This window comes from Lepisosteus oculatus, chromosome 9 (genome assembly GCF_040954835.1).
Source record: "Lepisosteus oculatus isolate fLepOcu1 chromosome 9, fLepOcu1.hap2, whole genome shotgun sequence".
Taxonomy (NCBI): Eukaryota; Metazoa; Chordata; class Actinopteri; order Semionotiformes; family Lepisosteidae; genus Lepisosteus; species Lepisosteus oculatus.
Genome location: NC_090704.1, coordinates 18,746,820 through 18,765,452, shown reverse-complemented (window position 1 = coordinate 18,765,452; position 18,633 = coordinate 18,746,820). Strand labels below are relative to the sequence as shown.

The following is an 18,633-nucleotide window of genomic DNA, read 5'->3' as shown; positions in this document are numbered from 1 at the left end:
GTTGCATGAAGAGAGAGGCGAAACAGCCCTACACAGCCCTGTCGCAGTACACGAATATAGTCATATAGTTTTTAATTTCTTTAGATACGCGATACCATATTATATTAGCAGAAAAGCTTAAAAGTACCACTTTTTTACACGCTATTTCACGTTACTTAAATACTTCGATGCTTAAAATGTTTAGAGAGAAATGGAATACCGATGTGTATTTTTTCTTTAAAGTACCGATTCCTGGAATCTGACTGGCTGACACCCTTCTAAAGTGGTTCAATAAAATCTGGTATACGGAAAAGAAAGCATTGATAAAAAAGCCTGGATTCTCATGTATCTGATACAAGTATCTTTTAATACAGTCTTTGCTGTGCTCTTGAGGATCCTTGTGATATTTTGAGCTCTAGTTGAATGATAAGTGTCGTATTTTAAATCATTTTCGTTGTTAAAAATTATGAAACGCCCTGTTAAAAGGGAGTTTTTATGCCCGTTGAAGTAAAACAAAATGCCTGACAAAGTATGGCTTGGACAGATTCCAAGTGCTTGTACAAATGTGCTAAATAAATTATACTTTCAGTATACAGCTTGTCCAAAGTCATTCATTATTAATACTATTAGTAATATCTTCGGTAAAGGCTTTGATGCATAAATATTTCTGATAAAGGTAGGTTGTGTACTTTTGTCCAACTGAGCAATCTTGCTTTCATAAAATATACCAACATTTTAATGACTGATGATTAACATGCTGTAATACACAGTTTAAATTTAAAAGCTGTACATGAGAGGTTAAGCTTTATTGGCTCCTCCTGGCGGTTTTACAAGGTGATGCTGGATACTTTCTGATAATGATACACCTGATAATGAAATCACACATACAGATGCAGCCATTCAAAAGGTACACTGTGGTAAAACGCAGTGGGCGTGTAGCAACACAATGTGTCATATCGCGTCATACTGTAAAATACAGCAGTTATGATAATAGTATCCGGAATCACCGCCAATAAAGCTTAACCTCTCATATACAGCATTTGAGCTGTCCAGAAAACGCCCGATTTCAAATCCTGATGAAGAAAAATATTTTTCCAAATAAGAATTTAACTTGTATACTCTTTTGACTTTTTAATTTAAACTGTGTATTACAGCATGTTAATCATTATACATTAAAAAGTTGGTATATTTTATGAAAGCAAGATTCCTCAGTTGGACAAAAATACACAACCTACCACATTTATCATAAATTTTGTAATTATGCAGAAATATTTTATGCATAAAAGTCGTTATGGAAGATATTACTAATAGTATTAATAATGAATGACCTTGGACTGGCTGTAAGCTCAAAGTATTACCGTGTTCCACTTTCTTTGTGACCGTCTTTGTAAACGAAAATACTTTTTTTCATTGACAAAAATTAACACCACAGCTTTTCGTTGATCCGATCACGCATTTGTTTCCAATCATACAAAGTAAGTCATGAGAATCTCCAATTCACCATGCTTTTCACATGCTCATAAAATATATTAATTTAGGAACATAAACATTTTACTGAATGTAAACTGTACTGTATATGGCTGGTAGTTTAAAGAAAAAATACACACCAGTATTCCATTTGTCCCTAAACACTTTAAGCATCAAAGTCTTACATGTGGTTATTTCGGAAACATTTTTACGTGCTCCTTCTGACCATATTACTGTACGTTTATATACTTTGTGAAAATTGATCGTTTTAACCTTTTCTGTGAATATGCTCGTTATCAGAGTATACAAAAGCATACTTTTAGAATTTGATTAATAGGGAATATAATATGGAATCGTGTATGAATAACGATATCAGGTACTGTTGCACAAGCAGTAGTATATGTTGGGCTGTGTATGGCTGTTTCACAACTTATCACGTGACTGAGTCAGTGGCGTGATGTTTTAAGTGACTGACTTATAAGCATGAGGTTGGGTGTTCAAATCCAGCTGTCGCCATGAGTTTTCTTTTAAAATAAACATTTCTTTGAAAAACTAAAATAGCAAATATTATGTACACTACTGTATATTGACATTTTGTATATTTCTAAATATCTCAACAAGTTCGAGGCTAAGTCATTTATTAATAACAATGAATAATTTAAAACTGCTACTGATATTATTACTGACTAAATATTATCGACACTATATTGAATTTGTTCATTTTTCTAAATATCACAAAACGTTCAAAGTGAGTTAAGTGATTACCATTTTCCATGATTACTTGCGCTCATTATCGCAGTAAAAGAACCGTATACTTTTCAAATTCTAATTATTTAAGCAATAGCACAGCAACTCGAGGCTGTGCTACTGTATATCATGGATATAGTCACAGTTAAAAGGTGTTGTTAGGCCCGACGCAATGCAGAGGGCTGGCATCCCTTTTAACTGTGACTATATCCATGATATAGCACAGGCATCGAGTGACTTATTGCTTTTATAAAACGGTCCCCAAATATGCGATTGCTGTATAGAATGTATTTTAATTTTAAAAAATTATTTAACATGAAAATTAAGCTGTTTAATTTTCACACCTGAAGAAGGCTCCACGGCCGAAACGTTGTGTTCTCTTTCTTCTTTTTTTCAGCATGGAATAAACCTATTACTTGTTCCTTTGCAGCCTACGCATGCTGACGCAGCTACCCACCTGAACTACATTAAGCTGTTTATGTTCCTCCGCCTGAGAAAATAGTCCCTCGTCCAACGCAGAAACACAGCCACAAGTAACTAACTAACAAGGACAGGACATTAGCTAGCCAATATGATAAAGAAATAAATGACTTGTTTTATGTTTATTTCTTTACCACATTTATTTGAGCATTGCAATCAATCATACAAGCACTGAGGATCTAAATATCTAAATATATGTATCTATATAACAGGTAGTATTACTGTATTCTACTTTCTTTGTTAACATGGAAAAACAGATTCACAACGCGAAGCTGTGTCACTCTTCTGTATGAAAAAAATGGTTTGAACACCATGGCTGCTGTTTTTAATAAGCTGTTGAGTAAAGAATAGGAATGTTCCTGCTGTCAGCAGTATTGTGTATATAGTTTTACGTGCAGGCTGCGGAAACTTTCACAAGTAGAGGTCTTTAAAATTAGGTTGTTTTTTTAATTCTTAAAAAATACAAGATATAATGATATGTTCCTGCTTAGACATTGCACAACTTTAAAAGCTATAAAAACAGGTTTCAATAGTTGATAACCACTTTTTATGAGCGAAAAACTTCTGATCAGCTAAGAATCTCTGTGTACGCTGTAAGGTTATGTAGAACAGATCAGCGGGTCTTTTTTTCCTCAATCACAGGCTCTGAAAACAGCGTGCCACCTACTGTGAGAGAGGGAGGAAGCACGGAGCTCAGTATTGCATAATGGCAGTAAAGCACTAATTGCATCTGCTTTCATAACTTAGTGTTTCAAGTTAAACAACGTAGATCATTTTCTTTGACTCCTAAGTCTCTTGATTATCATAAACACAGGTTTCTCAGCACTAAGACTACTTTTTGATACCATTATTAGACAAAGCAGGAACTTATTGTACTTTCTAATGACATTACAGGTGGAAAGATTACAGATTTTAATCGTCTTCAATTTTGTTATACATTTTAGAAAAGTTTCAGCAAAAACACACCACAAAACTATTCTTGATTGTATTTCTGAATGCTATGTTACACTTAGTTCATTGTTTTAAATACATCTAATTAAGAAAGTTAGGTGTTAGCATAAATTATTAGTAATCAATAATAAAGTTAGCACTGTGATAAATTGTGCTAATAATAAATTCTATTCTACTCTGAGAATGTAGGAGGGAAGAAAAATGCCCGTGGTCTTTTCACTGATAAACTTGTGTTAACAAAAACTACAGTATGCTTAAGAGTTGTTAAACCAGTTTTAATTTATTTTTTCAGCCTGCTAGAGCACCACAATTCACACTGAACCACATCATAGATCACAAATCACAGATCAGTCCAAGTGTGTGAGATATTGCTGTTTGATCTGTGCTTGATCTTTGATCTGAGCTTTAATAGAGAGCTTATCTCTATTAATATATTAATATCGAGTGCTATTAAATGTAACTTTTTTGTATAGATGACACTTTTCTAAAATGTATTTAAAAATAAAAACGATTACAATTGGCATGCCTGTAGCTTTTTCACGAAACCTCCTAGAGTTACAAAAACACTTGCTGTGTGTACAAAGTACATGTGGCTGTTTTCACAGCCTTCACTGTCGTTTTTAAGAAATTTTGTTTACCACGCTCGAATATTCTTCTGTCCATATCTTTGGAAGGGAAACACAGACAGCCTCCAAACCAAATGCATTTTAAGGACCATGACATGTGAAAATCTTCACAGCCTCCACATAAAACTATCAGTGAGCGAATTCTCTTTTTTAAACCCCAGTTTTTTCATCGATGCATAATTATGCACTAACTGGAACCCGGTTGGGGTATGCATTGACAATGCAAGAAATACTGCTCAATACGGCTTCATGTGAAAAACCCGTATATCACCATAGGAAGCAGAACAGCGCAGCCTGAAACGGCCGAAACGTTGTGTTGTCTTCTCTTTTCAGCATGGAATAAAGCTATTACTTGTTGCTTTGCAGCCTACGCATGGTTTACGCGGCTACCCACCTGTATTAAACCTATTTCACTCAGTAGTAAAAAACTAAGTGTAAAGTGCCATGAGGAAAAAAGGTATCCGCGGGAGCACATCTGCAATAGAAAGCAACCGATTTGACATGTACAGTAAAATGTGACATCTCTGGAGCGTCGAGTATTTATCCAAAAGTGTGAGCTCATTTGCAAGGCTATTAAGGTTGATTGAGTTACTGTAACAGTCCGGGTGTGGGAAGTTACTACTGTCCCCTGAATGTCTTGGCCGAAAGGAACTTGTCTTTCATTGGAACACAATGAACCTATTGTACTCGTACATGAGAATAAAATATAAATACATCAAGGGATTGGGCTGAGTTCACATTACAAAAAATCAGCGAGTCTGCACTACAGCGGCCATAGTATGGAGACAAAGACTTTTGCGCAGGCAAGCAGACATACCCTCTAATGTCAGGTGTATAATCTTTGAATTAATATCGTTATTGATTTCTTTAGCCTCACAACATTGTCCAATAATAGTCTTCTTGTCTCTAATTTTTAGTTAAGCAGGATTTGAGCTACAGACCATAAAAAAAACAGGATTCACTTTTTCACATATTGATGATAATGATATCAGTAGCAGTTTGAAACTATTCATTGTTATTAATAAATGACTTAGATTCAAACATGTTGTGATATTTAGAAATATAAAAAAGTCAATAAAGTGTCCATAATATTGCTATTTTGCTACAGCTATTTTAGGTTTTCAAAGAAATGTTTATAAACTAGATTTGAACATCTGAGCTCACCCTTATAAGTCAGTCACTTAAGCCATCATGCCACTGACGCAGTCACATGACAAGCAGTGAAACAAACATACATGTATCAATAGATATGTGTATATACTACTGTTTGTGTTACAGTACATGAATATAATTATATTGTTATTAATTTCTTTAGATACGTGATTCCATATTATATTCCCTATTAATCAAATTCTAAAAGTATGGTTTTGTTTACTCTGATATCAAGCGTATTAGCAGAAAAGCTTAAAACTATCACTTTTCTCACAAAGTACTGTATATAAACGTACAGTAACATGGTCAGAAGGAGCATGTAAAAACGTTTCCGAAATAACCACATGTAAGACTTTGATGCTTAAAATGTTTAAGGAGAAATGGAATACTGGTGTGTATTTTTCTTTAAAATACCAATACCAGTAATATACAGTTTACATAATATGTTCCTAAATTAATAACGTTTATGACCATCAGATGAGTTATGCTTCTCTTCTTTTTATGCTCAGCTACTAAAATTTCCATTAAGCTGTAAAATTCCATATAAATATTCAATACTAAGCGGATTAAAACATGCACAGTAAAGAGATTAAATGATTAAATCTTTTCACTAATGACCAATGCACCACAAATGCCCCAGTCGGTCATTTTGGCCAGCTAATCATGTACCACGGTACAAAGCAGTTACTTGTGGGTAATTGCGTGTGGTATGGGTTTGTACCATGCATTTTGAATGAATGCATCTGTAACTATAATACAGTGGTCAGACAGGCCCCCAATGAAATTACCCCATTAAAGACTAAGGTAGTCGAAACCACTAGACACTCTCCATGGAATAATGATCACACATGACCCCTTAAAAAGGAGTGCCTCAAACTAGGAGCCCAAATGGAGGTCTACTGGTTTCCAAGTATTCAAGCCAACACGGACTGATAGCCTGCAACAATATAAGAAAGCCCGATATAGAGTTTGTTCAGCTTACTACACTGAACTTATAGAAAGTAATAAAAATAACCCTCGCTACCTATTTAAGACAATAGCTAATCTTACAAATAAGACCGATTCTATAGTAGAATCTAACTTAAGTAGTGACAATTTCATTAACTTCTTTAACGATAAAATTAACACAGATTATCAGATTTCAAACATAATCAAATAAGCCAAAAAAGAAGTCTGGTACAGAAAAAATATGCGCACCTCTTTAGTGTTTTTCAATTACTTAATGAACACGAACTCAAGAAATTAATTATTAAGACAAAATCAACCACCTCTCCGCTAGATCCCATCCCCACTCAAAGATTCCCTTGAAGTTCTGGCAGGACCTATAATTAGTATGATGAACACGTCCCTTTCATCCACAAGTTCTTAACAAATACACACCCGTCTCAAACGTCTCATTTCTATCTAAAATTCTTGAGAGAATAGTTGTGGCCCAACTTCAATCGTATCTGGACTCAAATAATATACTTGAGAAATTTCAGTCTGGTTTCCGCCCAGGCCACAGCACTGAAACTGGATTAACAAGAGTAGTACAGTAAATTATATTATGTTAGCTACTGATGCGGGGAATGCAACAGTGCTTGTGTTTCTAGATCTCAGTGCTGACTTTGAGCCGGTAGACCACTCTGTTTTGTTACACATGCTTGAGTTTGAGGTTGGCTTATGTGGAACCTTAAGTGGTTTACTTCATATTTAACTAATCATTTCATTATGTTCAAATATCTCATTATTGTACTGCTTTGTCAATGTCACCAGTTCAATTTGGGGTACCACAGGGGTTAGTGCTGAGACCAATATTGTTCTCTCTCTACATGCTGCCGCTAGGTAGGATAATATAAAAACATAATATTAACTTTCATTCATATGCTGATGACACTCAAATATACATTTAGTTTAGATCGAATTTGCCTCAAAGACTCAGCACATAACCTAGGCATCAAATTAGACACAAGGCTCTCATTTAACTCTCCTGTTAAAGCAGTATCGAAAACATGCTTCCTACAGTTAAGAAATATTGCAAAACTAAGGCAGTTTCTCTCCACTCAAGACACAGAGAAATTAATACACGCTCTTGTATACAACAGGTTAGACTACTGCAATGCCCTACTATCAGGGAGCACCCAGCACTCTTTCAACACCTTACAGCGAATTCAGAATGCAGCAGCTAGAATTGTTACTTGGAGCAGAAAGTATGACCATATAACCCCCATACTTAGCTCTCTTCATTGGCTTCCTATCAGCTACAGGGCAGACTTCAAAATCCTTCTACTTACTTACAAGGCTCTCAGAGGTCACACACCTGTCTATCTAATGGAACTTATTATTGTATACGAGTGGCTCTCAAACTATGATACCACAAGTGGTACGCAGAGCGCCGCCAGGTGGTACGCCATATGACCCTGGAACTTTGTTGTGTGCACTGAAAAATAGGGATGGGTTTTCATATGTTCTATTTTAATAAAATTAGTTTATGTCGAATACGCAGCCTACGCACTACAATACAGCATGCACTAATACTTGAGTGGACACAAGACCTACTATGTAATTCTATACCATTCTATAAGAATACGTGCTACTAACGTATATGACCGATTGTATTTAAAAAAAGTTATCTCCAGCAAATAAGGAGGTATGAGTGTGCATGATTTTGGAACAATGCCAATGTTGTAGCACAGGAAAGCATAGAAACGAGTACTACGAACGCTGGCAATCTTGTGAGCACAGAAAAGCGTGATAGATAACAGAAAAATATTTAAGAATTGTTCTAGGTAAATTTGAGAAAAATACACCAAGAGTCTGTTTTTTGCTCCCATGCGCATGAAATAAAAACTTATTTTAACTGCTGAGACAGACTCCTGAAACGGAAATGGGGAAAAATGCAAGCTTGCGGATTGCTAAAGCAGGTAAGCCCCACACTGTGAAGAACTTTGTTTACCGTTGGCAAAAGAGCTGACATGTATTATGTTTGGAGAAAAAGTTATTAAACAGCTTGACCTGCTTCCCCCTCCGAAAGACACAGTCACTCATAGAATTATTGATATGGTGGATGATATCAAAAGTACATGATAGAATGCATTAAGATGAGCAGATGCTTTTCACTGCAATTAGATGAGTCTAGATGTTGTTGATTTGGCCAATTTGCTCGTTTACGTTAGATACGAGTTTGAGGGTACGTCCCATGAGCACTTTCTGTTCTGTAAGCCACTACCAACAGGAACTACAGGAAAGCACATATTTCAGCTTCTGAATGAATTTATCGAAGAGAATGGCATCGACTGGATAAAATGGGTCGGAGATTGTACAGACAGTGCAAGACCAATGACAAGCCAACACAGCAGTGTACTTGCACAAATTAGAGATGTTGCTCCAGATATGAAGTGGACGCGCTGTAGCATCCACCGTGAGGCGTTTGCCGTCAAGAAAATGCCTGACGACTTAAAATCTGTTAGACTCTGTTGTGAATTGTATCAAGGCTCGACCAATGAATTCACATCTACTTTGCTTGACTAAACATATTTATATTGTTTATTTTTAATTGTTGTTGTTCCTGTTGTCATTCTGTAAAGCACTTTGAGAAGCCACCTTTAAAGGTGCTATATCAAATATAGTTCATTATTATAATATTTATTATATGTGTATGTGAGTATGTGAACGCGCGCTCATGTTGGTCATTGAGATTTTCTGGGGTTCCTATGAGAAGATTACTTGTAGGTGGTTCTTGGATGCTTTGGTTTGATCGGAGTGGTACTTGGTCCAAAAATGTTGAGAACCACTGATGTATACCATTCAAGTCGCCCGCATAAATCACTAAATGCAGATCTTCTTCATATTCCACGTATTAATAAACAATTTAGTTGACATTAAAGCTTTAGCTACAGGGCCCTTAGCTTATGGAACAGTCTCCCACCCCATATTCGGGATGCCGAGTCAATCTCAGTATTCAAATCCAGATTGAAGACCTATTACTTCAGCCTTGCCTACTCACACCTTATGTCATAGCCTGCTGAAACCATGGCTGCTGGTGCTGCTGTACATGCTTTTGTGTGTCTCTATGTTGGCCCACCAGGGAGATACATCTGTTCTGACCAAACTATCCTATTCTCCTCCTCACATGTCCGGATGGTGCCCGGGCTGGGTACCATCTGAGTTGGATGCTGCATCACTGCCATGGATCCAAGAGGGACATCGTGGATATAGCTATCGTTTAGAAGGATTTTGCTGGTCTACAGAGATCTGCATGGAATACTGACATACAGAAGACATGATGGACGAATTAATATCCTCATTCATTTATTTTTTTAATTATATAGCGTTCGCATGCCCAAAGGGGTTGGGAAGCCAGTTGACATTGGACCCCTAGGGTTGTGTTTTCTCCTTACTAAGGAGTTTTTGGTTCCTATCTTCCGTTGTCTTCTGGTCATATCTGTTCTGTATTCACAAAATGTATGGTCACTTGCATTGTTAAGTGACTTGGGGCAACCTTGTTGTGAAATGTGCTATATAAAAAATTGAATTGTTCTGTCGCCCTCTTCCCGAGTGTGCCAATAGTAATCAACTTTTCATTTTGCTGGACACATAAGTACGTGAGTATGAAATTGACTGGAACAAGTGTGTGCGAATCTGCTCAAACATTGCACGAGCTATGACTGGCAAACAAAGTGGGCTAGTCATGAAAATTATGGCCGTTGCTCTGTTCGCTTTGTTGAGCGCATTGTATGATTCATAGACAAGCCATCAAGGCTAAGAAAATGCCCCCCAAACTCAAACAAGTAATGGATGAAGCTTTTCATACTGTAAATTCCATCAAGGTGAGTGCAACAAGTGCATGACTTTTAAAGATTATTCCAAAAATTAAGCATAGAATGATAGAGGAGAGGCAGCCTTTTGCTACTACACACCCAAACCATGGAATAGTATTCCTAAAAATATGAGAGAGGCTGGCTCTGTGGATATTTTTTAACGGGTACTCAAAACTATTTTTTTTACTCTTGCTTTTACTTGATTTTTTAAAATATAATTTCAGTGCTATTTGTATTGTTTGTGCATGGTTCTTTTAATGTGTTATTGTTGCTTATTTTAAGTTGATTTTTTAAAGTTTTTTTCTACTTTTTAATTTTTTTGTAACAAGCACTTTGAGTTGCAAAAAATTGTATGCTATATACATAAATATTATTATTATTATTATTATTATTATTATTATTATTATTATTATTATTAAGCGAGTAGGCTTACAATTAATAAACATGATGATTTTTAAATCTGTGTGTGTGTGGAGGGGGGTTCAAAATATTTTTAACCTCAAAAAACGGTCACACTCAAAAAGGTTAAGAACCCTGCTCTAGTCTGTATTAAGGTAAGCTTTGTAGAAAACTCCTACCCAACACATGACCAGGTGCCATGAAACCAGGATCAGCCATGTTTAGGATGCAGAATCAGGATAAAGTGACATGCAGCTCGACCAAATAACCTTGCTCCAAACTTCAGATTGGAGGTCTTATCAAAGGAATATTCACCACACATCTCGGGCATCCTCTGGCTTTAATTAGGCCATGCACAGCCAGAAAGTATCCATTATTGGTAAGGACTATCAGATGCCATTTAAATATGGCTTTGGGATATTTAAACAAATTTTGTTGTATGCTATTATCATGTGGCATAAGACAATGAACTGATAACAAGGTATCTTCACTGTGGCTGATCAATATTAATCAAGTTCAGCATAACTGTGAAAAATCACACTGTGAGTTCAATTCAATTTCTAAGCATAATTTAATTTCAACAGGATTTCCTTTAATACCTACAACAACATGGCACTTAAATACTTGAGGAGAATGTAAGAGCTCTGCAAATTAATGGGAATCAGTCTCCACATAAAGAGTTTTTCACTTACCATAATATTTTAACATCTAAAACCTTGACAGCCTTCAGTATGCACAGACAGAATAATGAATACAGAAATAGCAGATTTAACAGCATGGATGTTGCACTAGCTTAATTTTTTAATTTCAGAATAAAGTAGCATTCAAAATATGAATGTGTTTGGAAGATTTTACAACTCTAGGCTTAAGCAACAAAGTTTATGCAGCATTTTAAAAAATGCTGTGAAACCATCCTGAGCACATTTTAGTGAGGGACTCTGAAGTTTTATGAGGAATTACTGATATGATGTAAAAATCTTTCCACCTAAATCCTTTAACCAAACATTGCAAACTATCTTTGTTCTTCCTACCACTCAACCATGAAAGGTACATTTATTAGAGACCCACCAACAAGCAGGTGTGTCACTGATACAGTTTTTGTATTTTTATCTGTTGACATGCACCAATATTTATGCTTAATCTTCTCCTTGAAGGCAAAACTGTTGAGCAAGCTAGCGTTTGCCATTGTAGCCGGCCATGAACCTGTTGTCACGATCGCTACTCCTCCTCTTAAGGGTGCTCCAGCCCTTCCTTTTTTCTGCCCCATTACCTGCACCTGTTTCTGATTTCCGTTCCCCCTTAAAAGCCAGACACAGACATCACCCGAGGTTCCTCATTGTATTCCACTTCGTGAGAGCCCAGGGTCCTGCTGCATCTGGCTCCGTTATGGTTTTAACTTTCTGTTCCTGATTCCCCGTCCCGCTGGTCCTGACCCCGTTCATGGTTCTATTCTCTGGATGGATCCCCTGGCCTTGGACTCTACCTTCTGTCTTGGATTACCCGTTTGGATTTCTTCATGGATTGTTCGCCTCGGACTCACTCCCCCTGGACACATGCACCCCTTGGACACGCCCCCTGTGCCCATACCCGTCTCTCGCATAACTGTCTCCCCCGTGTTTCCTCACTAATCCGGATCGTGTCGTCTGCATAGGGCCCGGAAAGAACTGTTCGTGACACCTGTCTTTCTATGCCAGTTACCATAAAAACATGTTCCAAGAGAAAATCTGCATCGCCTGTGAGCAATTTACATCTATATCTGCATTAGGTGGTGCAGAGTATTTTAGGACAGCAGAACACATTCAGAGGAAAGCTGAGCAGCAATGCATGTACACAGAGACTGGGCTGAGAGGGAAAAACATACATTAAGAAATGACACAGAACACATTGAGAAGTTGATCACTCAGTGTGGTGCTGCAGCTAGATAGGGACACAGAGAAGCAGCAGAGCTGTGCATGCAGGCAGTGATGGTAGTGTAGCAGGCGGGGAATGTTGGTCAGGTCTGTGGTCAAACAAGCAGGGTCGGAGCCGCTGGTGAGCCAGAATGCCAGAATGTCTTTGGAAAATGGGAGAAAACTAGAGCATCCAGGAAAAACAAGGATAAATGTGAAGATATGTCCCAGGCCAGAGTGCAAATTGAGACCGTCCAAATAAATTTTCCATTTATAATTTATGCATTTCACATTGAATGCTATTAATCCTAAAACTGCCTTGAGCCACTATTTGGTCATTATGGCAGAGAAGTCTTACATTCTGATGCTCTTATATTAATAAAAAAAGGAGATGGGATACTCAGTTGAATCTTAACTTTTTCATTATTTAATGTGTAAGGAGCTTTGTAGTTCGTACTGTATTTCACAACCTGTTTCCAGTGTCACAAATCTTTCCACCTATTTCCTCAACACAGCTCTCTCCATCTGATTTCTCCCTCTCTATGATACTCCCTCAATATTTGTGTTTCTGGTTCCTGTGTTCTTTAAGGTAGATAGACATTTTTGACAAATAAGTGGTGGACTAGTGTATGCAGTTTCTTTTCAATGCCATAATGAATAATGTCTTAGAGATGTGGAAATCTAGAACAAAGCGACCTAGCCATGTTGTTGAAGCCAATAATCAAGTTTCCTTCATGAAATGGTTAGATGAGATGCTTGGAACAATTAGCTACTAACATGCAAACAGGGTCGATAGGCCAGATTGCCTCCTCTTATTTGTAGTCATTTATTTAGTTCTCATAAAACTATAAGACCTCAGATATCTGTTCCTTACTGCAACATGCAAAATTACAGACATATACTTAAATAGATTTCGAAAAAAGAAGAGATGTATGGGGCTTCTTAATTTTTTCAGAGCTCTTCTCTTCCTCTTAAACTCTCTTTTGTGACACTTACAGCATAACTGGATTTTGCTCTGGACTGTGGCTGACAGATGTGCTGCAGTAACCAAGCACACCTTGAAATCATTAGATTGCTTGTGTTCCAACAGAATAAGGTTTCAGGTTGTTCCAGATTGAGAAACATGAGATTATTTATAAAGATCAGCATGCAGTGCTTTTAACTACAATTGACCTCTCCACAAGGCTTTCTTGCATGATAGTCCTTATGAAACATTATACAAAGGACATCTCTTTTTCTCAGAACTTTCCTGTATTCTTGGTGCTTTTTACAAGCTGACACTTCTTATATCATCTTATATATTGTTACAGCTATAGGTGACAAGAATCTAGATACAATGCGTAACGCCTGGACAGTGTTATCATTTCTATCTTCAAAACAAAGAGATGTTTGACTGAAGATGTAGGGGGTACAGATTTAGTGATCAAATCAATCATAAAGTTTTCCTTGGTTTGTCTTAGTTAACTATGTTCTGGATAAATGATTAAGTGTTATTTAACAATCCAGAAAGATACCATGTAAGAGTATGGTGAAGCAGAGTCAAGGGAGATAACAGGTCGGAGACAACAGAGAAGACCCCAAGAAATGTATCGGAGGCGAGAGCTCCTTGTTCCTGATCACCCAGGAAGACAAGATTGTAGCTAAGTATTTGAATTTGTTAAGAAAGCTTCCTATCCTGTGCTTTTTAGGGAACTCTGACTTCCTGTTTAAAGAATCCCTTGTCAAAAATGGTCTCTCCCTGTTAGTGAGTGCATTTTTAGAATACGTAGATAGTTTCCCATTCATTTGGTGGCATCCAAGTTTTGCAGAGAGAGTGATGTAACTGCAGGTTGTATTCGGTTTAGTTTAGAAGGCAGTTTATGTCTTATTTTCGGCCTATGTAGTGTAGCGGCAATGCTTGTTAATAAGACAGAATTAAGTGTTGCGGTGCTTTCCCAAATGAGGCCCCATCTCTCTCTTCATCTCTGTGGTGCAGCCACAGAGAAGCTTTTCATGCAGGCTGATTTAAAGATGTTTTCTTTTGATAAGGGACAGCTCCCAAAGGGGGATGCACTTAGCTAAGCCTGGCTATCATGATTAATGGTCATCCATTGGCGCCTATCTGTCTAGGGAGTGCCAGATGGACATCTGGACTGCATTCCTAAGTGTCAGGAGTAAGTAACTCATATCTCACCTTGATCAACCAATCAAGGACTGGTAGGGCCGAGTAACCCACGTGGGACTCTGATGCCAATGGACCTTTCAGCCAATGAATGAGCTGAAGTTCCTCCAGGTAAAAACAGGCAACACAGAGGGCCTGAGAGGATTCTGTGGACTTTTCTAAAGGGAATTCAAAGGAGAATTCCAGGGCAGGACGGTCCAGGAGCAGAAGGCTCCCAAGGGCAAGACATTCTCGCAGTGCGCCTCCTGACCATCCTGAGACCCAGCCCGGACAACCACGGAACGGCCAGTGTGTCCGAGTGCCAGAACTTTCCTTTGTTCTAAGAGTCGAGAGCAGAGGTTGCCAGAAAGTAACCAGAGGATCCACCCGAGGTTAGCACCAGCAGCAAGCCTCGTGGACAGGTCGGAACTGTGGACAGCTGAATCACTATTCAGAACTAGCGCTTCATTAGGAACGAACCGGTACTCTTCCTGACTTGCTGGGACCCACAGTCATCTTTTCTCCTGTGCACAAACTTTGCTAGTTAAAGCCAACACTAACTAGCCAGCCAGTGAGCATCAGCAGCGCACCGTCGCAAGCCACACTGCACAGCCTGGCACGGAGCCAGAGAGCCTGCAGGAGATCTGAATCCCCAGAGATTGGATGAGTATTCAACTTCAATGCATTACAGCTCGAGAATTCAATTGTTATCCCAACCAGTTAATATCAATTTAATTCCTAAGAGTTATGTACTTGTTTTGAGTATCTAATGTAGAAGTTTGAGTATCTAATGTAGAAGTTCATTTACAAAACGGTCTAAATGAATGATATACTGAACGTATGTCCTCTTGATATGTGTAACACTTTGTAACTGATTGAATATATATCTTTTGTATTCTGATAACCCTCTCGATAAGATCTGTTAGGTTTACATGCATGTTCTATGTATTAATAAATGTATCCTTGTGTATTAGTACCTGTGTGTGTGCGTTGTTTGAGTTATATCGCATGGTTGGATTCTAAAGCCTTCAAAATAATCAATTTTGTGATTTACTGCTACAATTAATTATTATTAATTATTAATTATTGTCCCAGTAAATGCCCAAACCCTACAGAACTGGTGCCTTCAGAGAGCACACTACAGTAGGAATTATGTAAGAGCTGAACTATTTGGTAACAGTCTGAGGTTTCCTGGGTGTTTAAGAGTTAGGCCTCTGGGGTGCTTAATTTGTAAATTTGTACTAAGGGTAACTTGTGTTTTGTATTTTTATGTTGTGTGTTATTGCCATTTTTAATAAAAAATGGTTTACAAACCTGTTGTCATGATCGTCACCCCTCCTCTAGAGGGAGCTTCGACCCTTTTTGTGTTTTGTTTCATTATCACGTACACCTGTCCCTGGATTCACCGTATTATTTATACCCAGTGCTCTGGAAGCTCGGGGCTCTGCATTGGAAGACGGACTCCCAGAGGCCCGCCTAGCATCAAGTCACCCTACATCCGCGGCTTGAAGGCATAGGCTTCCGAACGGTGTCCTGACCAGCTGAGTCTGGGGCTTGGAGTGCCTGGCCTCGTCAGTCTGTTTTTAACTTCCTGGTTCCATGTTCCTGTTTTTAATCGTTCTGTCTTGGATGGATTCCCTGGTTTTTGGATTTTGGTCTGTTCCCCGGATATTCTACATTGGACTTATTTGCTTGCGTTCCCCCCTTGCACCTGGATTCACTGTTGGCACCGCCCCCTGTTCGCCATCCCTTCCATTCCTGACTGTGTTTTCCCCATAGCCCTTTTCCAGTCTTTACAAGTTGGGAGTTATAATTATTAGTTTTACTTATTGATTTATCTGCTTACTCATTTTCTGAATTTCTCTAGTTTAGCAACCACCCATTTGTAGCAATATTCATGTCCAGTAAATTTACTCCACAATAATGTCAGTTTAAATAAAAAAGACAACTAAAAGCATATCTAGTTTCTTTTTCAGTTCATCAATCTGAAAGCACCAGAGAGCACAATGAATTTTAAGTTAAAACCACATGAGTTGCTATGCTTTTAGAGATACGTTTTTTTGACAGTGGTGTTAAACCTAATAATCTAAAATAAAAATTAATTACATCCATTAACCACAGTCTTTTAAGATCACTGGAAAGGTTATTGGGCCACTGATGGTACAGCTCACCTTCTCTCATTATGCAATATTTGATTGTTCAAAGATAGTGTTGTTCATTTCCTTAAAACAAAAATAACACTTTGTGAACTAAACTGCCACACTGTACATTCCGTACAGTCCACTGACAGGGGGTATGCTGCTCACCTGCATAAGTCTTTCCAGCTGGTAGAATTTGCAGTGCAGATCCTCAAAGTTGTTCTTGTACAACTGCCTCAGGCCATACTCATACATGATCTTCACCAACACGCAGAATGCCTGCTCTTCCGGCATCTGGGACAAGAAAAGACATCACTGTTAGTGATAGAAAGTACTTAAGCTGAAACCCAAGGCATTGTAAAAAGGGTTCATAATCGCAAACCAGGCATTTTTTCCACACTTTAACAGTTTGTAACATGAAGATAAGATTCCATGACCCACAGTTTATGATGTATTCATGATGTTATTAGAGAACCTTTATAGCTGCACTTCAGATGGCACCAGCCAGAGCTGACTTCTTTCCTGTCTCCTGCAAGCATCGTCATCAGATCTATTATATAGTTAAAATATTTATCTTAAACTCAGAAATATTTCGTCAGATGAGGACGGAAAGTAAGTCACACAGTTCAATATCAATTCCCCATCTGTTCATGTTAAACTGTCACGGATATCGGAAAGGCATGCCGTCAAATGGCCAGGAGAGCAATAAAGACCCTATGGATAGCGTCAAAACGGGGGTTAGCCCGGGCTCAGGAGGTCAGACGATGTCGGGTAGAAAGCTAAGCCCTCAGGCTAGGAGGGTCTCAAGACATCCGAACCCTCAATGCTGAGGGAGGACGAAAGGGTGACCCGGAAATATATAGCCCCAAACAAAGACAAACCGGAAAGACATGCAAAGCACAGGGAAACTTGGAACAGGACAGAGTAGGAGCGCCCTCTAGCTGTATAGGGCGTGACAGTACGCCTCCTTTCACGGGCGGCTCCTGACACCCAAAAAACAAATGAGCTGCACAGTACTGGGGGGGGGGACCCCATTTAACTGAAAGAAAATCTCCAGAAGTCCATGGCTGAGAGCTACCCCAGAAAACCAGAGAACCAGTTGATTCCGGTTCTGGTCGAGAGGGAACGCTGGCGTGTTTGGCTGCCGCTCCTCTCACAAGTTTTTTTTTTGTTCTCACTATTTTTATCTATTTATTTATGTTTATTTTTCCTTTCTCTTCTCGGTGACACTGATTTCTCATGTATCTATTTTCATCCGCTTCGCATTTTCCGCTCCACGTTACAAATTTACAAATGCAGCTTCCACTTGCATCGTGAATTTGCTCAACTGAAGACCTTCACAACTTGCTACCACCTTTTCTGGATTTCCTTCCCGTCTTGATCATGTCTGAGATACACTGCACTGCAACGTCTTCAACTAAAACAAAGCTACTTCCTGGTGAAAGACACATTAGATCATTGCCATTTTACTGGGATTTTACAACCGAGTCACTACATCCATCGCAGCACAGGAGGCCGCTTTTTTCATTCGTCTGCCAGCGGAGTCTCTATCCCTGCCTTGAGGCGCTCGACTGTAAGTCCATCACGTACCGGCGCCGACCTCAAAAATCTCCTCTCACTACCGCACCTGCAGCACACTCTGCTTCCCCCTGAATCTCCGAGACTGGCCAGATCAGCGCTACTCAACACCCGCTCCATTAACAGCAAGGCTCTTCTTTTATGTGACATCATCAAAGAACAAAAACCGGACCTTCTGTCCTTAACTGAAACCTGGCACAAACAAAATGATGGAGGCGGGGGCATTATTGTTATTTACAACTTTTTTTACAGTCTAAGTCCTATTACTATACCTCCTCCCACTTCTTT

General features: G+C 38.5%; 1 protein-coding gene across 2 annotated transcripts in view; it reads right to left on the bottom strand.

Annotated features, from left to right (window-relative positions):
• rabgap1l (RAB GTPase activating protein 1-like) overlaps window positions 1–18,633 on the bottom strand; it is a 378,884-nt gene that overhangs the window by 114,062 nt on the left and 246,189 nt on the right. For both annotated transcript variants that reach the window (XM_015355764.2, XM_006635021.3), the window contains one exon: window positions 16,936–17,061. In XM_015355764.2, the coding sequence (XP_015211250.2) occupies window positions 16,936–17,061 (126 nt within the window). The remainder of the gene's footprint in view (window positions 1–16,935; window positions 17,062–18,633) is intronic.